The sequence below is a fragment of the Protopterus annectens genome, chromosome 11.part0, assembly GCF_019279795.1.
Source record: "Protopterus annectens isolate FY-2018-M chromosome 11.part0, PAN1.0, whole genome shotgun sequence".
Taxonomy (NCBI): Eukaryota; Metazoa; Chordata; order Ceratodontiformes; family Protopteridae; genus Protopterus; species Protopterus annectens.
Genome location: NC_056745.1, coordinates 1,042,545,656 through 1,042,573,347, shown reverse-complemented (window position 1 = coordinate 1,042,573,347; position 27,692 = coordinate 1,042,545,656). Strand labels below are relative to the sequence as shown.

The 27,692-nt window shown below is 37.8% G+C and overlaps 1 protein-coding gene across 1 annotated transcript in view; it reads right to left on the bottom strand.

Moving 5' to 3' along the window:
• Positions 1-243: 243 nt before the first annotated feature.
• Positions 244-27,692, bottom strand: part of LOC122815686 (putative Dol-P-Glc:Glc(2)Man(9)GlcNAc(2)-PP-Dol alpha-1,2-glucosyltransferase) — a 54,589-nt gene continuing 27,140 nt past the window's right edge. The window contains exons 2-3 of the mRNA XM_044088389.1: positions 24,226-24,423; positions 244-2,001 (exon numbers count right to left, since the gene is read on the bottom strand). Coding sequence (XP_043944324.1) covers positions 949-2,001; positions 24,226-24,423 — 1,251 coding nt within the window. The 3' untranslated portion in view covers positions 244-948. The remainder of the gene's footprint in view (positions 2,002-24,225; positions 24,424-27,692) is intronic.

Below are 27,692 nucleotides of genomic sequence, written 5' to 3'. Positions count from 1 at the left end.
TCACTCACTAGAGAAGGGATGAATCAGCATTTGAGAAAGGCCAAGACTAAGGGTCAGAAGAAGAAGTAGTAAGGGACAAACAAAAAATACAAACAATGAGGGTAAACAAAGTCTATACAGCAAACATTATCTCAGTAGACTTCAGTAAAGCCTCTCACACCACAGTCCAATGTACAAAGCCCAGTGCTGGGTCAAATGACACTTTGATACATTACACACAAATAACTAATAAGAGAATCTGGGAAGACTACAACTGATTATTCCATTTTATTCTGAAACATCACAAAGGTCAAATCACATTTAGATGTTGACAATATTTTAGTACCCCAGGACTTGCTTTTGTCGCAAATGGGAAGCTTTGTTATGAGGCTGTGGGACTCGGACAAGACAGAAAAACTCCTTTACAATCTATAAAAATGCAGTGCCATCGATGGTAAGAAAACTGATTTGTGAATTTGAACATCATAAGTGTCCACAGCCTTACAATGGCCAGCTATCCACTATACAACTTTAGAAAACTGCTAAACTAACTGCCAAGTGCTTCTATACATTCAGCTGCAAAATCAGGATACCACCTAGAAAAGAACCCTCAAGAGATACAGCCTGAGTTAGTAGTGCAGCATCTACATATAAATGTGGCATTCTGCCTGGTAGTGTTATGGTACAGACTGGCACAAATTACAACCATAAAAAATGTGTACTGCACATTACTCTTAGGAAAACAGAAAAAAAATCAACCAGCAAGTACAATACATCACCTATTTTACACTTCATTTGTGATACACATCCCATTTGGTCCTGAAATCCCTTGGACATCACAATTCAACTGATACAAATGGAAGAAATAAAAACATCTAAATTACAATGTCAGAAATCATCTTCCCATTTTAGCCTGCAGAACAGGCAACCTGCATTTAAGATGTACATGCTCCACACTTTCCTCGATGATTACCACATAAACCTTTGCAGTTCATCAACATCAGGCCACTTAAAAGTTTTGTTTATAAAAAGGTAAACAGTCACACAGTTCACAACAACATAAAAAGCTAGTTCCAGGAGGAGCTTTGGTGCAGATGGTATGGCTATATTAAGTCTGTAGATTAAATAGGGAATAATGAAGTACCGAAATTCTAGCAGCATCTGAGGGACTGTTGCAGCTACTAAACATGTACAAAACATCAAATTCCAGAAAACGGACTTTGACTTCAGTTCATCGGCAACACTCCATCCTGCAAATACATAGCCTGGAATTAAGAAGTATTTTACAAAGTCATGTCTCTGAAAGATATTTTTCCATACGTAGAAAGTATAGTGTCTGTTATCTGCCAGTAAGTACTTATGAACGTAAGTAAACTTCCAGACAAGTAGAGAAGATAGAACAAAAATGAATGTGTACAGCAATGGGCTCCTTTGCACAGCCTTGAGAAAATGTGTAACTTTCTGAAGTGATATAAGGTGAGAAAATGAAAAGACAAGTGTAAATGACAAAAAGTAGAACAGCTGAGGGAAGTTAAAACAGGCTTCGTGACTGCTCCTGTCACCCACAACTATTCCCTTATTAACTCCTACAAATACAAAGAAACCAATAACTAAGAGGACATATGGCCAAGTCATCCAAAGTAGGTTTTTCATATTATTTAAAGACAACATGTATTTAGCAATGAATTGTAAAGCTTGTTTTATTTCCAAAAGTGATCCTTTTGCAGGAGAACTCTTCTCATCTTTCTTTTTCAGCTCAGTCTTCCATTCCTCTGCCAACTTCTGAGCAATGAGGCTCCCTGCACAGAATACAACCCATATGATGTTTGTTTGGCGAAACATAAAAGCACAAAATGCAAGCATTGCTGAGGTCCCATGGTTTCCATATAGACACATTAAGTATGCAAACAAGGTAAAAAATGTTGAACCTGGATCTGTGTAGTAAAGGAATGTAAAAAAGTATAACAGAGGGAATGAAGCAAGGACCAAAGCAGACACAATCCTTTGGAAGGCAGAGCAACTCTGTAAAAAGAATAAAAAAAAGTTTTATTAAATAAAACTAATTTTAGTATTTTTTTTCAATTTATTCGAATGCAAGTTAAAACATACAACAGAGTTTCCAGTGCTTCTGTCATTAGGAAGTAATGACAAATTCTTATTATATACATTGTATAACACCTTAACAATGTATTCAGGCCAATAAACTAGGCTCACTAGCTATAAATAAGTTTCAGCAATATTGGGCATGCACCACTAACAATATAGCATGCACCACTAAATTTATAATCAACTTGCCTTACTGGTCAGCACTGCAGAAAAAGTCATACAATAGCATATTGCAAAATATATCTTTAAGATAGTGCCTGTTGTGGCAGGTAACACAGAGAACACTTATATCTTATCACTGCTGGTACCCCATGTCAAAAACCTTCAAGCACTCTCCCACAGTTCAGTGTAATACAGCAGATAATGACACATTTGGCCTTGCAGCTTTAAAACAATGAACTTGTACCTTTTAAGACAAGTTACACAGTATAGACTAAGCATGTACACAGTTATTAGAAGCTTAGAAAACAAGTAGTGCTTTAACTTACAGATACTGATACACTTAACACTACTGTGCAAATCACAAACAAATGTATCCATCCATCCTTTGTTAACCAGGTAAGTCACTAGGTTGATGGGATCTTTTCAGAGGAGACCCAGGGTGGCGTTTACACTGCGGAAATTTGTCCACGGCACCACAGAACACTCCCTACTTATTTGGAGAGTGCGGAGATGCTGTTCACTGCCACACATCTGGTTTCTGTTCCGAGCATGAAGGCGGCTCAGAGAAACTGGAAGGTAGACGGAAGCAAGTATTCATGACGGTGAGTGACAGAAGGAGGAGGAGAAGAGCTTGCAAAAGGGAATGGAGTCAGAAAGTGTTTGCCTGCATAGCGAAATTGAAGTAGAAGGATCAGTCAGATTGCTAAGAAAGGAGGAGATAGTTGGAGTGAAGGAGCTGGTGAAGTGAAGGTAATCGAACCTTCAAAGAACTCAGAGTACCAGTTTCAAAAAGATCTGTTTGCTGAGGCGAAGCCGGAATGTATTGTTACAATCCTCCAATCGGGACGGTTGTAGGAGGACTATCTCAAAGAGATGATTATGCACAGTGAACCAGAAAGTGTAGAGGCAGCATCATGGGGCGATACTATGGACAGAATTCAGGAACAGGAGGTGAAAGATGTTACAGAAGGGAAAAACAATCGTATGCAAGGATGCTGAAAGAAGAAAAGGAGAAGGAATAAGTGAGGCCATGAAAAGGAAGTCTAAGGAAGAGAAAGAACTCGAAAGATATAAGGTATGTGACAGTTATTGCAGCCTTGGGGATATCACAAAACGAGGTAAGAGCCTTTATTCATCTTTAAAAAAAAGAGACTTATTGTGACATTTTATATGAGCCTGGGCAATATATGGGATATTTTCTAGAAAATTTTGAGGGAAAAAAAAAAAGGACTGTAGTCCACGGAACTCTTATGTAGTGCAGACTTTTAACAGAGAGACCGAAAAAAGAATGTACAATTTCGAACTGAGGTGGAGAAGGAAGCATTGAAGGATCGTTTAAAAGCTATACATAAAGAAGCGTTGGAGATTGTGAAAATATATGATGATACAGGTTTATGGACTGGAGGGTGGGACTTTGGGCTAATATTGAAGAACAGTCTTGTGCATATTCCAAATGTAACAAATGTTGAAGGAAAGTGAAGTTATGTAAGACATAAGGGGCAGCCAAAAACCTTTTTTTTTTTTTTTTGGAAAGAATGGTCATTTAATAAGTAATTGTGATAACAGAAGATATTTTGTGGGGAAGGCAGGACATGAAGCAAAGAAATGTGATTTGATGTGTAATAAATGAGAGAAAACAGGGAAAAATTCAGCCAATTGTAATGAACAATTACATGCTGAACAAAAAGAACAAACACAAGAATGTGTACATGATATAGAAAAAATACAGAGCACGAACCTGAAAAACAAAATATTATACAAGAGGAAAACAAAATTTTGACGTATAAAGAAGATGAAAATAATGATGGTGAAGAATTAGTACTGGAAACAAGTGAAGAAGAAGACAGTAGTTGGAAAACAGTATGCAGTAAAAATAATTCAATAAGAAAAAGGGTGAGAGACAGGGAAAACATTTAAAGTGTGATTATAAAAGAAAGCAAGAAAAAAGACATGGGGTGAAGTGGAAATATAGAAATTTTCAAAAAACCTGCAAATTTTAACAATAAATGTTAATAGCATAAAAATATCAAAATAATGTTAGGTGTATTGCAGTGGTGTATGTTACTTGATATGCATGCAATTATTCTAGAGGGCACAAGAATTTTAATGGAAGAAGAAAGGAAGGAGATGGAAAAGTTATGGGCTGGGAGCATTGTATGGAATATGGGATTAGATGCATGTTCAGGGATTGCTGTGTTATGTAATGAAACAGTTAAGGTCTTAGATTATACTTTAGTTGAGTTAGGTAGAGTAACAATGTTATATAAAAGATATAAGAAAGATGTGTATAGAATTATGTGGGCAGCGCAGTGGTGCAGTGGTTAATGTCGCCTCACAGCAAGAGGTTTTCTGGTTCAATTCTCAGCTGGGGTGTCTTCTGTGCGGAGTTTCCATGTTCTCCCTGCGTTTGCATGGGTTTCCTCAGGGTACTCCGATTTCCTCCCACAATCCAAAGGCATGCGTCTGAAGCATTTCTCCCCAGGCCTCCGCTGAAAATAGGCTCTGTCCTAGGCGGACTTTCCTGGTCAACAAAATGATAAATAAAAATAAATTATTGCAATATATGCATATGTCACTAAAAAAGAATGTTCAAAAAATCTTAAATTATGTAGGAGTGAATATGAAATTAATATTGGTAGGATATTTTAATTATTTGAAAAAAAGAAAGAAGGGAATGTTGTTAAAACACTATATGAAATAATGAAAAGTAGAACACTATACATACGGGATAATATATATTGGGCGTATAAAAGAAACAAGATTAAAACAGAGATTAATTATTTTATAATATCTAATACTTTGAAAATTATTTAAAAAAGAATGAACAAAACAGGTTTCTCAGACCATCTGGCTGTATGGGTAGAAGAATATATAAGGATAGGTAAAGGTATTAAAAGATTAAACAAAAAAGATTTAGATGAAAAAGAGAAAATAAATTGATCGATTATGGGAAGATCATGTCGAAATGAGAATATTTTATAAAAAATGGACTCATTGGTGGCTAGGTTTTAAAGGGAAGTATAAAAACTGTTTTCTAGAATGTCAGGAGATGAAAATAGAGAAAGAAAAACAAATATATAGGTTAAGTCAGACAGTGTGTTCAAATAAATAGTAAGAAATAATAACTTTTATGGAAAAAAGAAGGCAATATATGAAATTAATCAAGAGAATATTAAAATGTTATATAAACAAAGGTACTTTTTTACAAGGGACAAAAAATGCAGCAGCTCTGTATTTGAGTAAAATGGTGAGAGAAAATGAGATGGTAATAAGAGAACTGGAAACCAATGAAGGAGAAAAGGTGAATACACAAGAAAAATATTTGAGGTAACAGAACAGTATATAAAATACATTTAAGAAGATAATGTTAAAAGAAAGGCAAATATGGGAGGTAAATAAGTAAAGAAGAGAATGAAATCATGGAAAAATATAAATATAGGACAGCTTGATGAAATCTTAAGACTTGGATATGGAAAAAGTTATGAGATTAGATGGAATTAAGTGTCATATCTATTATAATATGAAAAATTGGCAAAAATTATATTTTGTGGAAGTTTTGAATGAATGGTTAGAAAAAGGGATAAATGAAACAGTGATATGTATGGGGACCATGAAATTTATATGGAAGAAGGAAGACATTAGGAATTAGAGACCAATTGTATTAAACAATATAGATTATACAATACTTATGAGAATTAATAGGGAAAATGTTAGGAAAAGGTGCGGATAGACTGATTGAACCAATGATTTTTGGGAAAAGGGGAAAGGAAGTCAGGATTTATTATGAGTATTGAGAGGTAATAGATGACATAAATAAAAAAGTGGAACTGAAGTATTGGTTGGAGATGTAAATAAAACATTTGATAGAATACAATATAATCCCTTAATACAGGACATAGTTCCTCGTAATGCAAGTGAGAAAATAATAAAAGCTACAAGATCAGTACATGAGAATCTTCTTCTTTCAGCTTTTTCCCGGTTAGGGGTCACCACAGCGGATCACCTGTCTGCTCATGATTGGAAGTGGAGTTTTTACAGTGTCGAGTTGCCAGCCCGGCGCCCAACCTTCCACAGAAGGCACACGCACACACACACTCACACCTAGGGCCAATTTGGAGTGTCCAATCCACCTGCAGCATGTCTTTGGGATGTGGGAGGAAACCAGAGTACCCGGAGGAAACCCACGCGACCACAGGGAGGACATGCAGACTCCGCACAGAAAGCACCCCAGCCGAGGATTGAACCGGAGAACCTCTTGCTGTGACGCAACAATGCTAACCACTGCACCACCGTGGCCGCCCAAGAATAATATCATTAAAATAATATTAAATGGATGGTTAAGCAAAGAAATAAGAATATAGTGTGGGACAAGACAAGGTTGTCCAACAAGCAGTATCTTATTTGCGTCAGTTATAAATGTGAATGTAAACACAATGAACACAGAACTAAAAAAGGCAAGGTATAGGAGTGGGATTTGTGTCCCAGTTATTCTTACTTACGCAGACGATATAGTTTTAATTACTAAAACAAGAAATGGATGGAACAAGGAATTAGAGCATTAAATACGTATTTAAATATGCTTGGTTTAAGCATCAATAAGGATAAAAGTAAAGGAACTGGATTTGTGGATGAGTTAGAAAGTACTCACTTTAATGATGAACAGGTAGATATTTTAGGAATAATGTTTGAGGTTAATATGAAGAAAAAAAATGGGACAGACTGATACAAAAGCTGAAAGAGGTATGTATATTTTGGAGGTCATATAGATTATTATACAAGAAAAAGGTTTATTTATTAAACTCTATTCTTTTAGGTAAGATTGCCTACTTGGCAAGTGTATATATGATCCCTTCTAAGTATGAAAAATAATTGCTATTGATTATATTTTCATTTATATGGGGCTCAAGATTAAATCCTGTGAGGAGATGGGTTTTGTATGTTCAGAAAGAAGGAGGGGGACTAGGGTTAACAAATCCTATAGTACACAAAAAAACGAGAAGTACCTGGAACCAGAACAGAAATCCAATCAAAGAACAAACAACCTGACCAGGAAGCCAAAGACCACAGCAAATGAATCCAGCAATAGCAGAAACCACTACAGTTCGCAGCTGTTGTAGAAAGAAACAATCCTTTACTTGTAAAACCACTGCAATTCATGGTTAAGGGCTTCCGCCCAAACATAGAAATCTTAAGAACCATGAAAACTCCTCTAAACACTGAATTTAAGGGCTGAGAGAAGTAAAGCCACACTCCCAAGAGCCGTCAATCAAAAGACAGGCTGAAAAAAGCCCGGGAAAGTTGTTAAAGGTATACACACACTAAAAAAAAAAAAAAACACTTCTACATGAAATCAAGTAAAAATGGCTAAAAACAAATCTAGAATGTCAAAATACTACAGAAAGCCATAACAGTTGTAAAATTTTGCTCAAACTATGTTGGCTTTTCTTTTAAGTTCACTAGCAATGGAAAAAACTGGAACCTTAGTTTGAGAGACAGCCTTACAGAACTATCTGCAAATATATATAGAGCTGAGAATATTTTTCTGTATTATTCTGTATTATAGAGCTAAATTGTTTGCTTAGATATATGTTGTATATATATATATATATATATATATATATATATATATATATAGAGAGAGAGAGAGAGAACAGTATATATTTTTTGGCTTTATAATTTGCACATTCCTCACATCTGTGTTGAAACTGTTTTTCCCCACCCCACCCCCTCCCAGTTCCTGGTTGTAGTTTAAATTTGGTGGCTTTTGCAGTGCCCGCCTCACTGTAGATTTGATTTAAGACACTCCCCCAGGCCCATCTCTTTACCGCATTCTACCTAATTAACCCTTTCTGCACTTGCTTTTACTCCTTTTTAATTTAATTACATTTTTTCAAACTGTGTGTGGACTAATATTGCTACATATTCAAGTGTGCCAGCTTGCACTGCATGAGAATTGTATTTACTACTGGTTTTGCTACTTTTCTGAAAAAAAATTAATCTGCTTTTATTGTACTTGTGTTTCTTCCTACTTTATTTTGCTTTTGCGTCATCTTAAAAGTACTCAATTGTATTTACTACTGCTTGGTGTAACTCATTCTAAGCCTTTTAGTTTCAACACTTGGGCTTCATACCAGTTGTTTTACATCGAGAGGGTTTGTGGTCTGCACTGTAGTGGCAGAACAGGTTGCTTACATCCTTCTAAGTTGGGAACTGCTGATTGAGGGCTCAGTGTCTGTTATTCTAAAAGTGTATTAATTCTGGTTTAAGCACTTGGGCTTTCAGGCCAGTTATTTTACATTAAGAGGGTTTGTGGTCTGCACTCTTGTGGGAGGAGAGACTGGACTCTGCCCTTCTGAGCTGGGAATTTCTGGTTAAAGGCTTATAGTGCATGCATATCTGAACTGCTTCTTACTGAAATTGGTACACCTTGTTTGCTGTAGCATAGACTAGATCCAGGCCTGCTGAATCTAGCTTTGTTTGTAGTAACTTGATTAAAGTGTAGCTATCATTCTAAGTCTTTTGGATTAAGCACTTGGGCTTCAGACCAGTTGTTTTACATTAGGAAGGTTTGTGGCATGCACTGTGATGGCAGGACAGGTAGCTTTCATCCTTCTAAGTTGGGAACTGCTGATTGAGAGCTCAGTGTCTGTTATTCCTAAAGTGTATTAGTTCTGGTTTATGCACTTGGGCTTCCGGCCAGTTATATTACATTAAGAAGGTTTGTGGTCTGCACTCTTGTGGGAGGAGAGGCTGGACTCTGCCCTTCTGAGCTGGGAATTTCTGGTTAAAGGTTTATAGTGCCTGCATATTTGAACTGTTTCTTACTGAAATTGGTACACCTTGTTTGCTGTAGCATAGACTAGATCCAGGCCTGCTGAATCTAGCTTTGTTTGTATGCTTGTTGTTTGTTTGCTTGTTATTTCCCTGGAACACTAATTCCACCTAAAACACGGCTTCTCAGCTCTTCTGTGGATCCCTAGTGATATCTGCATTGCTTACTGTACTTATTTCCTTGTTTCACTTGAAAGAAAGTTACTGTTTGTCGTTTTTGCATTTAAGTTACCTGTAACACATTGCACTTAAGTTACCTGGCACTTGCTCACTAAAGCAATTATATAAGTCAGCACTAAAAATTAAAAGCACTACACCCTCACTCCCCATTGGCCCTTGTTTTCAATTATAAAGGAATTCCCAATATTATTCTAGCATGTCCAAAGGTCAGTTGTCAATCTCCTCTCCGGTCCAGCTGGTGAATCTGGGAATCTTGAGGCAATGTTACAACTGCCTCATGTACACAGACAACCCTCTCCTCCTCCCAACAAATTCCAACACATGTGAGAGATGCAACTATATAGCCAAACTGGAGGCTAAGCTCTCTCAACTCAGTACTGGCATAACTAGTCAGGAGGAGAAGGAAACCACACTCACTACAATTCCAGTCTCACATAGACCTACCACGACAGCAAACCAAACACATAATCACACAAAAACATACTCGGAGGCTCTAAATAAAGATCTGCCTAAGCAGCAGAGACCTCCAAAGCAGACACCCAAGCAACCGCTACCCCAAAACAAAACACGTGCAACACATATCTCACAAAGCCAGTGTGCCGAACAGTCACCACCCTTAAAGCTAAACAACACACCTGATACACTTGTAATAGGTGACTATCGTCAGGCACACAGACGTCCCGCTCACCAGGCTGAACAAGGAGAAGGTCACGGTGAGCAGCCTGTCGGGCACTAGGATCCGCCACATAACACAAGCACTCAGGTCACTCCAAGGCAAGTACAAATATGACTCGGTCATTGTCCATGCTGGTGTGAATGACCTGAGACGTACCTCCCTGGACTACATGAAAAGAGACAAAGAGGAGCTCTATGAGCATGTAGCCCAGGCCGGTATGACCCTGACCTTGACTAGCATCTTACCATCACCAAGAATGATGCCACAATATGAAGACAAGATGATCAATTTCAACAATTGGCTTAAGTACTGGTGTCATTCAAAGGGGATCCAATGCCTGTCAGCCTGGGATGATATGCTCGACAAGCCACGATGTTTCGCTAGGGACGGCTTGCACCTGTCACCCCTGGGCTTTCGGATATTGGCAAAGGCTCTTGCTACCCCCATAGTGCCTTTTTTAGGCAAGGCTCAAAAGACAAACCCACCTCCATAGGTATCACAAGGGATAAGAAATTAAGAGTAATGCTACTCAACGCCAGAAGTCTAAACCTCAAGATGCACACACTTGAAACTCTCCTTAGCATGGAGAACATCGATATCTGTGCAGTAACAGAAACTGGATTCAGGGCTCCCAAGAGCACCCCAGCACTACCAGGTTATACCTCATATCATGCTTTTCGGCCCCAAAACTTGGACCGAACCACAAAAGGAGGGGGAGTATCGGTATTCATCAAAGATACCCACACCTCCAGGTTGGTGGCAAAGCACGAAGCATCAGAGACTATCCATGTGCAACTAACAGTGGGTAAAACTGCCTTCCAGTTTATAGCCTGCTACAGACCACCCTCCCAAACCCAGGAACCCCACTCGGCCTTCCTGAGAACACTGGAAAATATGAAGGTCTCTCCAAACACCATTATACTGGGCGACTTCAACTACCCAAACATAGACTGGGAGCATTACTCTTGCTCCAACACCCTAACCCAAAGGTTCCTAGAATTCATAAACTCAAATGCTATGGAACAACTTGTTACCACTCCCACAAGAGGGGAAAACATTCTGGACCTGATCATCACCAACATGGGGACTCTATGCTCCAGACCAGAAGTGTATCCCTCACTGGTAAGATCAGACCATAAACTGATCTCACTGGATATTCACATCCCGACCCCACCCCCTGCCCAGAAAACCACAGTGAAAAACTTCTCTAAAGCAAATTTCACACTCCTCAAAACCAAGGTGGAATCCTTCACAATCCCCGGGCCTGTGGAAAATACGGCCCAGACCACAGAATCCTTTATAAATGCATTCTATGAACACCTTCAGGAATGCATGGATCATGCAATCCCAAATAAAACCAAGACCCTATCCTCCAAAGGCAGGCGTCCTGTCTGGTGGACCCCAGCCATAAACAAACTATACAATAGAAGGAGGAAGCTACTACATGATAGAGCAAAATCCCAAAAAGGGAAGGCAACTCTGATCAGTATTAGCAAAAAACTAAGGGCACTCATAAAATCGTCTAAGGCCAGCTTCAAGAGAAAAATTGCACAGGACACTAAGGATAATCACAAGGCTTTCTTTGGTTATGTTAGGAACCTGGGTGGGAATTCCCAGATATGCTCAGAATTAGTCCAAAATGACAAAAAATACACCGAACCCACAGACATTGCCAACAATCCTAGCTGACAGGTTCAGCGCAAACTCCCCCCCCCACCAAAAGGGCAAATATCTATCCCAGCAGAGTGCTGCCCCCCTGTCATCTCAGATGCTCAGGTAAGAACCGCCCTCTCCAAAGCAAAAAACACAGCATCAATGGGACCAGACGGTGTTCCGGGCTGCGTCCTACATGAACTCTGAGAAGAGCTAAACCCAAACATAAAACTACTGTTCAATCTCAGCCTTACTACAGGATATGTACCCAAAGAGTGGCGTACAGCAACAGTGGTCCCTCTCCACAAAGGTGGTGCCTCAACGGACCCTGGAAACTATTGCCCCATAAGCCTGACTAGCTTGGTCTGCAAAGCTATGGAAAGGATCATCGTGGACCTCATAAATAAAGATATTGGGGACCTACAGACACTGGCTGTTAAGGGCAGATCCTGCCTCTTAAACCTGGTCGACTTCTTTGAAACAGTCACCAAGGCCATTGACGAAGGGAAGGTGGTCTACACAGCCTACCTAGACCTTGCAAAAGCCTTCGATACAATACTCCACTCGGGCATTATAGATAAGCTCACCAGCTTAAATATAAACCCCTATGTCACTAGATGGGTTGCAAACTGGCTCAAGGACTGAACCCACATGGTTAGAATTGCTGGAGCCATGTCAGACTCCAAACCAGTTACAAGTGGCATCCCACAAGGCTCAGTCCTGGGACCTCTCTTGTTCGGTATATATTTCTCAGAGTACAGGCCAACACAGAAGGACTGTGGCTGACCAAGTTTGCAGATGACTGCAAACTGGGCGCCATAATCGACTCTCCAGCCGACACAAGCATCCTCCAAAAGGGCCTCATAGAAACAGACAACTGGTGCCAGAGCCATGGCCTCAAGCTAAATGCCAAAAAGTGTATAGTCATCCCCTTTGGCAAAAATAAAGTGCCCACAAATTACCACATAGGTGGTAATCCATTAAGTACAGAAGAAGTAATTAGGGACCTGGGGACCCAAGTTGATAGCAATCTCTCATTTGACAACCACGTGGCCAAAGTGGTTAGAAAAACATTTTATATAGCCCACCTAATCATGAAGGGATTCACATCTAGATTATGGGAGGTCATCGTGCCTCTTTACTCATCCCTCATCAGGCCCATAATAGAGTACAATGCCCCTTTGGGATGTACCTTACCAAACACCTGCAGCAACTGGAAAGACCCCAAAAGTACCTCACCAAGAGGATCAAAGGGCTCAAACAGATGCCATATGCTGCCCGGTTAAAGAAACTCCAGCTCTACTCAGTGGCATACCGCCTGCTCAGAGGCGATCTGTGCCTGACGTATAAAGCCATGTCCAACCCGGAATTAAGGGACATGCTGCACCTCAAAAACTCCAAATCCCATCGAGCTACACACTCGAGAGACTTGAACCTCAGCACTGAAATAAATAGGACATGCTGGAGGGACAGATTCATAACCCAGAGGCTCCCTTCACTCTGGAATAAAATCCCAGTCCAGGTTAGGCAGAGTCCTCATTGACTCTCTTCAAGAGGAATCTTGATGAGTGGATGGGAGATCGTAGGTTTACCCCGGGTATCACTTCTGTGTCACTGTTAGACAGAGGCACAGTATACTAACCTCGAAAACGGCATAGCAAAATTAATTTAAAATGGGTGGCGAAAGCCAAACATACTCTGGCTAGGCTTATAAATGCCCTAGGGCAGATAGCCTAGTATGAACCTATGAACATATAATAATATGTATATATAATACATATAATATGGTTTTACTTCTCTCAGACCTTAAATTCAGTGTTTAGAGGAGTTTTCATGGTTCTAAAGTAGTCTATGTTTAAACGAAAGTGCTTAACCATGAATTGCAGTGGTTTTACCATAAAGGGTTGTTTCTTTCAACAACAACTGCTAACTGGAGTGGTTTCTACCTTGCTGGATTCATTTGCTGTGGTCTTTGGCTTCCTGGTCAAATCCTATAGTACATGCAGCTTCACTGAATTTTTAGAAAGTGTTGAGGGGATTAGAAGAAGAAAACAGGAACATAGTAAATGACATAATGAAAATCAAATATAAAGATGTTTGGGAAAGTTAAAAATATGGGAAAAGATGGAAGAATAATGTCAGTAATGAAATTAAAGAGTATCAAAAGAAGATATTATGGAAATTGAAAACAGAAAGTCTAAGAAAAAGCAGAAAAGAAAGGTATGACAATGTAATGAGGGAATGTTACTATAGTTATCTTTGGAAAAACTTAGATAATGGAAAAAAATAAATGCAATCAAAATAAGGCTTACATGGAGCAAAAAAATGTATGAATGTAAAGACTTTATCTGGAGATTAATAAGTAAACTGCCTGCTAAAGCAAATATGCCCTATAAAAGGATACAGGAGAGGGTGTGTAACTATTGTGGAAAGACTGACATGATGGAACATATTTTCTTAAACTGTAAGAGAGTGAGAGAATTGTGGGAAAAATATATAACATTAAATGTACTGAATGATTCTAAAATTCTGCAAGATATAAACATGAACATGACAGAATACAGACATTATGGTAAGAAAAAAAAAAGAAGTGAAAGAAACTGATAGAAAATTGTTTTACGTTTTGTGGGTCATATGGAATGAAGGACTGAATGAGATAAAATATAATGGGAAATGGGTATTAGCTGAAATTTTGAAAAAATATGTTTTTGGCTGTGGAAAAGAGTGGTGAAGGGAAAAATTGAAATACATGATGTTATATGATACAATGTCAGATGTAAGCAACTGTAAATAATACATATATTGTATATATTGTATACAATGTAAATAGTGTATATAGTAATGTCTTTCGGCTTTTCCTGGTTAGGGGTCGCCACAGCAGATCACCGGTCTGCTCATAATTGGCAGTGGATTTTTACAGTGTCGAGTTGCAGGCCCTACGCCCAACCTTCAAAGAAGGCACACCCACTCACACACAAGCACCTACCTGCAGGTCTCTAAAGTTCACTCGTCCATGGGGAGGACATGCAGACTCAGCACAGAAGGTGCTCCAGCCGAGAATAGAACCGGACAGCCTCTTGCTGTAAGGCGACAACGCTAACCTCTGCACCATCGCGGCCTTCTATAATGTAAATAGTGTATATAACCTAGCTCAAGTGGATGTAAAAAATCCCATGACACTTACTGAAAAGTGTAGGGGATCTTTACGGATTATAACAATGTAAATAGTGTATATAACCTGTTATAATCAATAAAGAACCCCTACACTTTTCAATAAGTGTCATGGGATTTTTTACATCCACTTGAACTACTACCAACTCAGGCAGATGGGTCCATGGGGAAATCACTCTTGGTTAAGCTTAAATATATAGTAATGTATGACATAGTGCTTACAAAAGGTGATGTAACAAAATTTATTGTAACAATAGATGAATTCCGAGTCCTATTTATTGTATTTTGAAACGGTTTAGTAATAAATGCTCAATAGCTATAACCAAACAGCCATCTTGTACAGGAATTAGAAAAGCTGCATAAAATAAACATTAACAGTAGGTGTCCCTGGCATTTTTGTCACACAAAATACACACACACACACACACACACACACACACACACAAAACAGAAGAACTGCCTTTCGCTGAATGTTGCAACATCATTATTTTATTTGGAATTTTTAGAGTTATGATCTGCATTTGTATCAGACAGTGAAAGTCTACTGATCTAGATAGCCTCTTGCTGTATGAAGACTCCTAAAATCTTTAAAATTATAGCTGTCCTGAAAGAATCCAACTCAGCGGCTCTGAAGGTTACAAAATTAAAACTGCAGTGAACGTACTAGATTACTTTCCAAGATGGCTGCATACTGATCAAGAGCTTAACTTCAGCTCTCCCAGTGTGAAAAAAAGAAACTGGGACACAGGGGCCAGGAACTCTGTCACTTTTAGTAAATTCAGTTACTGGCTATTAAGTGCACTGCATGAATGCCAGCAAAGAAGAAACAAAGACAGCCTGAAAGAAACTCAACTAGAAAAGTTGAAGAACAAACACTGACTGGAAAATATCCTGTAGCTGTTCATCAAAAAGCAGTTCAAGTCCCATCTTTGGTGGGAGACACGGTTGCCAGTAATCTAGAGGAAAAATAAGGCAAATGTGCTCAGAACTGATTACAAGAAATGAAACACTGAAAGAGTATATCAGCTCAAATTACAAAAGGCTGGAAAAATGGATGAAGCTTTAAACAGATATTCAGATGAGCTGATAAAACTGCAAAAATCAAAAAGGCTGACCGAGTATTAGACTGATCAAGAAGAGATGTTTCAAAAATTGGTAGAATTAGAGGACATAGTACATAGGGAAAAATCTGAGATTTTTTTGTTGTACCACAGAAACTAGAGGTAACAGACTGTATTCATTTTATAATGGTACAAATAACTATTTGGACTGGTACTCCACAGCAAGAACTGTTAATTGATAGGGCACACTGTGTGTATGCTCCAAATTTAACCATGAGAAAGCAATATAGACCTGTATTAGTAAAGATGCAACCCTAACACCAGAAAAAGTTGATCCTGACAAAACTGACAAAAGGGCAAAATATTAAAAGTTGGACACAGAGTGTTTGTGGAAAATTATTATGCACTGTTTACCAGGCAGAAGAGAAACACATTTATTCCAGCAATCAGGGAATGTCAAGAGGCAAGTGTGAGACTCAAGCTGCTCTATCCAGCAGTCTTTATAATATTTTTTCCTGGAGGAAAAAATTCATTTTTTGAAGCAGAACACGCTAAAGAGGAAATACAAAAGTTTGTCCAACAAAAAATGAGCAATCAAGCAGAAGGGGCCTCTGCTTCTGATTCTTCTGATGATAAAGCACACAGACAGACTTTGCCAGTTTCACTGTTCCAAAGGAAAATGCTTGAGAGGCAGAAAAGCACAGGAGTTGACTAGAAGAATCATGAGTACCTTAGAAATGAACCAGAATCTGGAGTTGGGAGAAGGAGATGACCAGGAAGAAGACTAGCAACACAAAAATTAGTGAATAAATCTGAGTCAGTAAAGTATCATTCACATTTGTGAAATACTGCTTAATAAGAAAATGTGGAAAGACTGGACTTTTGTTAACTTTGTTGAACTTGTGGGGAACTGAAAGAATTTGCATTACTGCATGTCATTAATGTTTGGAAAGAAACCGATGGAAGGGGAAGAAGAAGGAAAAAGGTAACCAAGTAAAACAATTTCTTAACAGTATTTCTATGAAACTTTTCACAATAAAAGTTGCATATTTATAGTAAAGTATTTTTAGTTGTTCTTGTAACATCTGCGGTGGTGCAGCGATAGCGTTGTTGCCTCACAGCAAGAGGTTCTCCCATTCGATTCTCGGCTGGAGTGCATGTCCTCCCCGCGGTTGGGTGGGCATTCGAAAGACATGCGTAAATGGGCGTGCCTTCATTGAATGTTGAACATCGAGCTGGCACCTCGGCATTCCTGAAACTCTACTGCCAATCATTAGCGGACCAGAGTGCCGCTGTGGCAACCCCTAACCGGGAAAAGCTGAAAGACAAACATTTTTAGTTGCTCTTGTGTGTGATAAAGTTACTAAAGTAAACATATGCTTTTTTCTTCTTCTACTCTTTCATCTTTGGTTACAGGGTCATTGCCTAGTAACCCCCTAAGACCCTATCAACCCGGAGGTCATTTCAAGCCTAGCTATTTCATCTCAACTAATACCAGATACTCCAGTCAATGCCCAAGATTGTATTTATTAATGACCGACCATGTCCAGGAGGGTTGTGGGTGTTACCCCCGGTAAACATTTACAGTGCCCCATCCACACGTACAAGTTCCTTTTGAATAGTGTCATAGAGGTACTCTGCTTCACATGAATGAGCAGCCTATTCAAAGGATGTGGCCGTTGCTGAGAGACAAATTTGTCCCTGCAGCACATCCTATTCAATTTGTAGGCCATATTTAAGTCCCTGGAATGGGTAGCTCTAGTCCCATTTCATTTACAGATGTGCAACAGATTCATTAGGTTTGGGTCAGAGATTGCTCTGTAAGCCAGGCATAACTCTGCCTAAGAAGTCTACATGATACTGAGTATAGTGACAGGGACTTCAGAGTCCCTTGATCTTCATAGTTAGAAACCTCTGAGGTCTCTCCAGTTGCTGCAGGTGCTTTGTATCGTACATGCAAAAAGGGGCATTATAATCAATTATGGGCCTGACTAGTGACGAATATAGTGGGGTTATAACCTCCTTTGCTCTAGAGGCAATGCCTTTGCTAATCAAGCATACTACATAGAAAGCTTCCCTTACTACAGTAGATACATGGTGGTCAAAGTTAAGTTATCCATCTACTTGTGATCCCAGATCTCGTACCACTTCAGAGGTATACAGGGTATTGTTAGTATTAAAGAATGTAGGCACTACAATGCAAAAAGAGAAGTAAGGTTAGACAAATAGGCTCTAATCTCGGGTTGCTGAGGTAGGAAATGAGGTGCAAAAGTATACCAATCATAATATATGTTGAGCTGGATCTGTTTTCTCTTACTTTTGCATAAGTGAATGTCTGGATCAAGACCTTTGATTTAGTCTAGTAAGTTTAAGTGCAAACAAGTAAATATGAGAATGCTGAGTATAATGAAAAGTTTTCCTTTAGCAATAAATGTTTCAGCTTGTCTTTCAGGCTACAGCAGATGACTAATTTTTTTTGTTACGTTTCCATGGAGACAAGCTGATACCAGTGTTCCGGCTTTTACTGCCCTGTTTTCTTCAAGGCTAAAAGTTAAAATGTTCCTAACACATGCAAGTTGTTTTCACATCTCTTGGGGAATAAAGATACAAAAAGAAGAGCCAGCAATTAGTTCAAGTAGAAGCACAGACAATAACAAGCATGCATGAATAACCTACATTTCAGATTAATTAAGGCCTGTGCTAGCAACTGTCTATTTGGGACAAATGTTCCTATTAGGTTTGTTCGTTTTTATTTTTGAGGGATTTCAATAAAACAAAACAATCATGTAAAATGTGACATAGGTTCCAATGTTGATGCTAAGAAAAAACGTTTAAAGGATTAACCTGGAAGGGAAGAGGGCAAGACTCACGCAGGATAAACTGATCCTCCCAATAAAACAACGGGGTCTATGATTACTTGATTTGACAGGATATTTTAGAGTTCCACAGTTAAGGCTCTTATACATAACACAATCAGAAAGCTACAATTCAAAATGGAAAGGGATGATGAAGAAGCAGGAGGCTAATTCAAGAAATAAGGAAAGAGTGGGATTTTGGATGGAGATCCAAACAGAATATTATATTCATAAGGTAGCAGAAAGTACACTAAGAACCAAGTCAACATGGGAATGCAGAAATGAGATTCTACCAATAGGAAAGAATGCAATTGGGGGTACACAGAATAGGCAAGAGGATTCTGGAATTTTGTGGAGGAAGCCAGCAAAGGAATTAAGGTGCTGGGAACAAATAATTAGGCATGGAAAGCTAACAGAATGTGAAGAGACCAAGAAGACATTTGGATTGCAGGCTAGAGATTGTTTTCCCTATCAAGGACTGATATCAAGAGTGTAGACAAAAAGAAAGGGATAGGGGAATCCTAAATGAAAGACCTGCACTGGTTGAGTTTTTAATTGAATCTTGAAGAGATGCTGCTATTAAAAAGGGATAATTATTCTGACATATAAAATATTGTAAAATATCTATAAGAATCAGAGGTGGTCAGAAAAATTGGGAAGATAAGTTATATGAGCAATTCACAAAGAAACAATGGGAGGACATATATGTGGCTCCCAAATATGCAACAAAATCTATAAGATTTGGAATTTTTGCCTGAGAGTACTTCCATAGGTACTTTTATACTCCAAACTATTTTCCTCAAGTAGATACCAAATGTTGGAGGCATAATGGGAAATAAACAGGTACCTGGGAGCATATGCTTCCACAGTGTAATGAGTTGGCAGACTTAGAAATTCCCTACAAAGTATTCTCAGAAATACTAGGTGAACAAATGAGTGTATCTTGATTTTTGAGCTAGGATACAGGATATGAATTGCCTAGACAATGGCATTGTTAAGTTTAATTATGGTGGCAGCAAAAACAAAATTACTAAAAATGTTAATCAAAGTCTAAACTAACAATACCTGAAGTAATGAATATTGCAACAAAGATAAAAGAACAAGAAATGGGATCTTTAGAAAAGGGTAGGAGTCAATTACACAGAAAAATGGAAACAGAGAAAAATACCTGCAGAAAAATATTTTAGAGGATGAATGAGGTTTTAGAGAAGGCAGCAACTGCACAATTTGTGTAATGTTTTAATTATATGGTATAGAATATATGCAATATATAATGTAAGTAAATGTGAACTTGTTAATATGGCTTGATATATTTATATAGCTAGATTTATACCAATATAAATTTGCATATGTCACCAGTGTTTTTAATAAAACTATAGTGAACATACTAGATACTGTAATACGAAAAAAACAGCAAAAGGGAAACGGAAGGTCGCAGTCTCTTCTTAAACACAAAATTTATTAATGAACATGGTAACTCAGCGCTTTCATCTCTGACAATTCAGAGACTTCATCACATCAAAAACACATTGAAAACTGTAAGAATAAATTTTATATATATATATATATATATATATATATATATATATATATATTTCAAATAACAAACATACCCCTCAATGCAACAGAAACAATGCTACAATTAAAAAGCAGCATAAATAAGGAGTTGATGAACCCGGTCATAAATACCAACAACACTGATGAATGAAAATGACTATTATAAAAATAGAACCTACTGAAACATGTGAAATGTCTGTATAAATCACCTATTTTCTCAGCAACAAATTTAAAACATTTTAAAATATCTTAAAAATAGTAAAAAACTAGAAATATCATCAAACATTAAATATGTATAAAATTGTCTGTAAAAATATATATAAATATAAAAATAGATTATCTCTCAAGTGCTTTAGTTTTCAAAAAACAAGAAAAAGAATAATACAATCCTGGCCATTGTATAGCATTAAGATAAATCTGTCACAAAGCTTCCTGTCTTTCCAAGAACAATGTCCATGGTCCCCCCCTACCATCCATATCAAGTACTTACTTCTAAGATGGTAAACTTGAATTCATGGCCAACACAATTCATACAATGTTTAGCTAAGGCATTCATATCTTTTTTTTTATTTTAATGCCCCTTAAATACTCGTATATTCGATTTTTAAACTTCCTCTTATTTTTGCATATGTAGAAACATGGGCAATTATTGCAAAGGGCATAGTATACCACTCTCTCTGTATAACAGAAAGATTTTTTATAATAATGTAATTTCTGTATTATTAATCCCAAAGGAAGCACCCTCCAAAATGTAGGTGCAATAATTACAGGCACTACATTTCATCATACCAGAAGGGGGCCCCTTTTGGTTAACTTCAAGCATACTTTTGAGACACATATTCCTACGGTATACAATGTTTATTTTATTAGCTACACAATTTCTAATGTCCTTGTCACTGGATAAAACAACCCATTTCTTAAACAAAACATTAACTATTTCTTTACTGCTCTTGTTAAATGGTGCTAATAAAAGCACATTTGAAATCACATTTAAAATTTTCCTTTTCCATTCTCGTGCTATCATTCTGGCCAGCAATATCAAATGTTGTGCCATCAACCACATTTACATTCTCCATAGGTTAGAACTGGGCTGTGGACAATAAGGGTTGAAAATGACACCTTTCACGCCTGTTAATAACCCTCAACCATGATCTCATTAATCAAGTTTAGTGGGTAACCTCTTTTCAAAAACATCCCCTTCAGAACCTCACATTCATCCAAAAAACTGTCAAACAAACTAACCATCCAGGCTACTCTCACAAATTGTCCCTTGACAACCCCCCTCTTTTGTTTGCAAGGATGTGCACTCTCAAAATGGAGAAGACTGTTGGACTATGTCTCTTTCCTATAAATTTGGAATGTAAACACCTTTAATGTTGTGTCTTTTCCAAGCTTCACATCCAAATAGAAAATCATTGCCTTGTTAACAGAATGAGTGTAAATGAGGAAACTGGTTGTATTGTTAATGTAATCAAGAAATTCACTGATCTCTTCCTCTGTTCCATCCCACAGCATAAATATATCATCCAAAAAACGTGCAGCTCCTTCAGTGTTGCTGTAGGTCTCTTGGCAGCCTTCCTGACCAGTTTTTGTCTTGTCTTTTTATCAATGTTGGAGGGACATCCAGTTCTTTGCAAAATCACCGTTGTCCCATATTTTTTTCACTTTTTGATGACTGTCTTCACTGTGTTCCATGGTATATCCAATGCTGGAAATTTTTTTGTACCCTTCTCCTGACTGACTTTTCAACAATGAGATCCCTTTGATGCTTTGTAAGTTCTCTGCGAACCATGGCTTTTGCTGTAGCAGGCAACTGAGTAAATGTCAGGAAACTCCTACTAGGACAGCTGAACTTTATTTGGGGTTAATCAGTATCTTTAATTAATGGTAGGTGTGTACCCAAGAAGATTGAATGCTGCAATTAAATCAAAAGGTGCTTCAACGAAGTATTAGTTTAAGGGTGTATACACACAACAAAGTATTAGTTTAAGCGTGTGCACACTTATGCAACAAGCGTATTGTACGTTTTTTATTTTTTATATTTTTCCCCCAACAAATTTGTTTGTTTTTCAGTTGAACTGTACAGGTTATAGGTCACATTAAAGGTTGAAAAAGTTTTGAAATGATTTATTGTGGTCTAATTTTTTTTTATATCACAAAAAACTGGCATTTTAACAGGGGTGTGTACACGTTTTATATCCACTGTATGTATATGTATATATATATATATATATATATATATATATATATATATATATATATATATATTCTTATGCACACACACATTATATATATATATGGACATATATATATAGACTACACACACACACACACATGTATATATATATAAATAAAATATACATATATACACACACATTATATATATATATATATATATATATATATATATATATATATATATATATATATATATACATACACATACATATATATATATATACACACACACACACACACACACACACACACACACACACACACACACACACACACACACACACACACACTCACACACACACCACGTCTAATAAGTTCGAACCATGGAATATCCCCCAGGATTCAGACACTGCTAAGTAGCAGGAATGTAGATGGTTGTGCAGTACACCACATTTTTTTTTTGGGGGGGAGCAGGTGGTCACCCTCCTAAACACACAAATGCTTTAATGGTTTATCAGGAGATTTCAAAACAGCCTTTTGTTGTAATCAGAGTTTATGTTTTGGAGTTCAGGACCTACAATTTTGGGTCTTGCACTAGTCACTGAAAGTTGCAGTGGTTTGAGGAGAAGGCCAGTGTGGCTACACTCAACCATGGAGTTAATTTTTACAGCAAGAAACAGGGCATACAAGAAATGAAGAGCGTGACTTGGGGGAAAAGAGGCATAGTTCACAGAGGCAAGCAGAATGGGTATGAAGGAAATGTGAGCAAGGAAGCTGTGAGGCAAAACTGAGTTGACTAAAGGGGTCAAAAGAGAAAAAGTTAAGAGTCAGAGTTTTCTTTTTTGTACAGAACAGAGATCACAGAAGATAAAAAAGGAGAAATATTGAACTAATACATTTATTTTATTTCTGTATTTGTTGGCAGACCCTTTAATTCATAATCCAGGGCAGATGAATAAGCTGTAATACTAGGTATTATTATAAAAGGAGTTCCAAATTACATTTGTATACAAAACAGACAATGAAACAAAAGTAACACAATACAGTGGCAGGAGAGACATACTTTGAGGGTAGAAAATTCAGAACAGAAGTCCTGAAATTAAAATTACATGCACAGCAGTAGTAAAAGGAAAAACAATGTACCGAGTGTAGCACAGTTAAAAACGGATTGATTGACTAAACTTTAACCACTATCATTTTTTACTTTCGGAATGATATCCCATCCTCAGTTTTAAAGCTTCTGTTTTGTTTATCATCATCAGGTGAGGACATGTAACACACACACACACACACACACACACACACACACACACACACACACACACAGACACACAGACAGACACACAGACACACACACAGAGACACTTTCTAGTCACAATAAATGGACTTTGACCTGCCTTCTCCTTTACTTTACCATGCTGCCAATGTTGTGATAGGCACATTTGTCATTTGTACCTTCTACTTTGTATCAACTCCACTAATTTCTCTGTTAGCATGTGCCCTAGACACTGCAAGAAGCACTTATGCTAAATCCATTTCCTTCGGCCACTACACCCCCCCACACACACACACACACACACACACACACACACACACACAATCATGTTAGCTCATCATAACTTCCTCGCTCTCAGTTACAGACTGCAGTTGGTTTAGACACACAGGTTACATGCTTTCTCCTTAATCCTTAACCCCCTGCCCTTTAAAACTGTATTTCTTTGCATACTTGCATATTAGTTAGCTGTGGATTCCTGCAAATATTTATTTTTGGAACTGTGCCTACAGGCTATGCAAGTAAATAAATAACATACTATACCTTGTCTTTGTGATGAATCCTGCATACAAGTAGATACAGTAAGTACAAGTTTCCTGCACTGAAGAGAAGGTTAAGGAATCGGAGCATTCCTGTTGAACAGACTATACTTTGCTTCCATTTCAAAAGCCAGACAACAGGCTGCAGCATTCCCACAGACATCAGGTACATGCCAGGCAATGTAGTGATCATGGGATCCCACTAGGCAAAAAGACAGTTCATTACTTAGGATTACTACAGTATCAAAGATACAGTTCATTACTTAAGATTACTACAGTATCAGTTCAGGTAAAAATTATGCACCCTAACTATACAGTAGTGACATACATGGCTTATCACATCAGTCACCAAATAGAGACAAAATTTAGAGCAGCACTGTATCTCACTGAAGCATCCCAAAGCTTTTCACCTCCAGTGGAGATTGACTGCATGTTTCACTGCATTTCCTATAGCTTTGTGACCATAACTGAAAGGATAAGTCCAAATCTGACACAAACTGTAAAGGTACTTCTTGCTGACATATTTCTGAAATTTTCACTTTTGTTCTGCTGACTGTTATGCTTTTGAGTTTAAATAACATTGCAGTATTGCACCTCATTGGTATTGTACTGCTGTTCACTTTTACCTTGCTGACTGTAGTGGTATTAAATTGCACTGGAACTGCTGCTCATTACTGAGAAAACTGAAGATAATATTACATTGTTGTCTGTTACAGATACCAGGTATACAAAAAATAACATTATCCAAGTTACTGACTACACTTTCTGATCACTGGTGTTGGTGCATTTCTGCTTGTTACTGATTACTGTAGTTTTACTGTATTTAAAGCTATTGGTCTACAGACCTCTCAAGAGCCGTGGAAAAGAACAGGACAAAACCGAAGTGAAAAATTAAACTTTTACTATAAAACAATTAAGCAATAAGCGCTTTCATCCATGCAAATACAGACTTCTTCAGAATTCAAGCACGGACAAAAGCGTTGTTTAATTGTTTTATAGTAAAAGTTCAATTTTCACTTTGGTTTTGTCCTGTTTTCTTCACGGCTCTTGAGAGGTCTGGTTCTCAGTTTTAACTGATTGTTTTTCATGACTATGCTCTTCAGCACTGCACTACAGAGTACAGGATTACCTACGTGATACATACTTTATTACTTGGCTGATTGCTATACTGATACTGCACTGAAACTCTCTGTTTTACAGCTACTGCACTTGAAACAATTCATTTAGATATCTGTATCTATTACAGTTACTGCACCTAGATCCACTGGGTTAAACCATTTGTTGCATATTGTTTGCACTAGGTAGATGGAAACCACATTATCCTAGTGGGTAAATATATTTGATTTAAATTTGTCACTTGTTACTGATTAGTTTACTGATCCTATATATTTCTGCCACTTCTACATTTTTTGTACTGTAAATACTACTTGCTACATCTTGTATCTTTTTATCCTTTAGTTATATCCCATATTACATATGACTATCATTTGTAATTAGATTCTGGAAATTGTATTTTCTCTAATTGTCACTGTCCTGACTCTTCTCTGTAAAATCTATTTTTGTCATTCGTCTCCATTTCAGTATTTAATGTATAATTCTGGACTGGAGCTTCTCTCCCCAGGCCTCCTCTGAAAAAGGGCTATTCAGCTCAGACTATCCCAGCCAACAAATGTAAAATAAAATAAATATAAAATAAATATCATCATCTTTTTCAAGTCCAATTATCCCCTTCTATCATATTGAAGAGTAAGGTATTAACCTACCAGTCTTGTTATAAACCTTCATCTGCAGTGGGCAATACAGAGTCTGTCAGCTTTTGCCACTTTTGCAGGCAGCCTGTGAGCAACAGGTACTTTGAGGCAGTGCAGTAATTCTCTCATGCTTACTGAAAACTCTTTACTACTGCCTCACAATGATCCAGTGCGTTAGAGGTGTAAGTATTTGCTTAACTTGAAGGTTAACTTCTCACCTCAGCAACATTTGTTAAACATAACACGTTTACACACAGCAAAGAGTATTTCCACTAAACCAACTTACCCTAAGGTTGTTAAAAGAATAATACCCTGAGCTTCCCAGGCTAAATATCAAGAAACTTCAGATATTAGTTCACACAGCATTACACCCACCTTCACCCTCCACATCCACATCTAGTACACATACACAAAGGTGCAGACACCAAGATCTTATGGCCCACTGAGACTTCATTTAACCACAGTAATGCCTTAATAACAGGTGACTTTGTTGTCAGACATACAGACACCACCATGCTGGATAAGAATATGGTAACATCTGTCTTTCTGGAGCCAGGATCCAGCAGGTAACAAGGGCCCTTAGATCCCTCTATCCTGCCAAACACCATTATGACATGATACTAGTCCATGTGGAGGTGAATGAGCTTAGCTATTCTAGCCAGAAGAAGATGCAGAAAGATATGATTAAGCTTGCTATACATGTGTCTTTGGCAGGAAAGATTAGTCTTGAGTGGTATTTTGTCAACATCCAGAATGAAGCTGAAATTCAAAGACAAGATAACTGGCTTTAATAATTGCTTATGTAACTGGTGTTATTCTAAGGGAATCCATTATGTGTCAGCTTGGGGTGAGATAGCCGACAAACATTACTGCTTTGCCAGATGGTAAGAGAGGGGTGAAGATTAAGTAGTTTGCATTCTGGCTAAAGCCTTTGCTGCTCTCACAGTGCCTTCTTTATGTGAAGTCCATCTGATGGACATTCAAACCTAGTAGATTCTTAAATTCTAATTTGAAGCACAGTAATGTGGCTCTTCTCAGTGCTAGTAGTCTTAAAAAATGCCTGAACTTCAGGCTCTCCTGCAACGGGAACACATTCACATGTGCACAGTTACACAGACATGGTTTCAGACCAGTGAAAACAATCCTTCACTGGCAGCTGTGTGGAGTATCAGTATTTGTAAAGGATATCACTACCTCATGAAAGATTCCTCAGGTCACTACATTTGAACTCCTAGATACTCAAATCACAACAAAAAACACTAACTATAACTTCACAGCTTGTTATAGAACACCCTTTATGTCCCCTTCTGAGAATGACAGCAATCTTAACACAGTAGCTGGGGTTTAGTTAATTTACTTCAACTATCCATCAATAAACTGGCTGATTTACACTGCCAATGGTTGGTATGCCCAGTGCTTCCTTAACATTATAAAGGCTAACTTTCTTTTACAAATTGTTAACCATCCTACTGGAGGCCCAAATCCCTTGACTTAGTCCACACAAATATAGCCATTTCTTACACCTCTTAAGATATCACCCTGCCTTGTTACATCAGGTCATAAATTAGTGACCTTTTGTGTTAAAACTGCTGTACTTAACATGTAAATATGACTGTGTTTCGGGATGTCTCAATAGCACACCTTCTTCAGTTATTTGATGAATGAAAAATTCCACTGTAATCCTCCTCCTACAGATGTCATTGCTAAAGCTGCTGCCAAT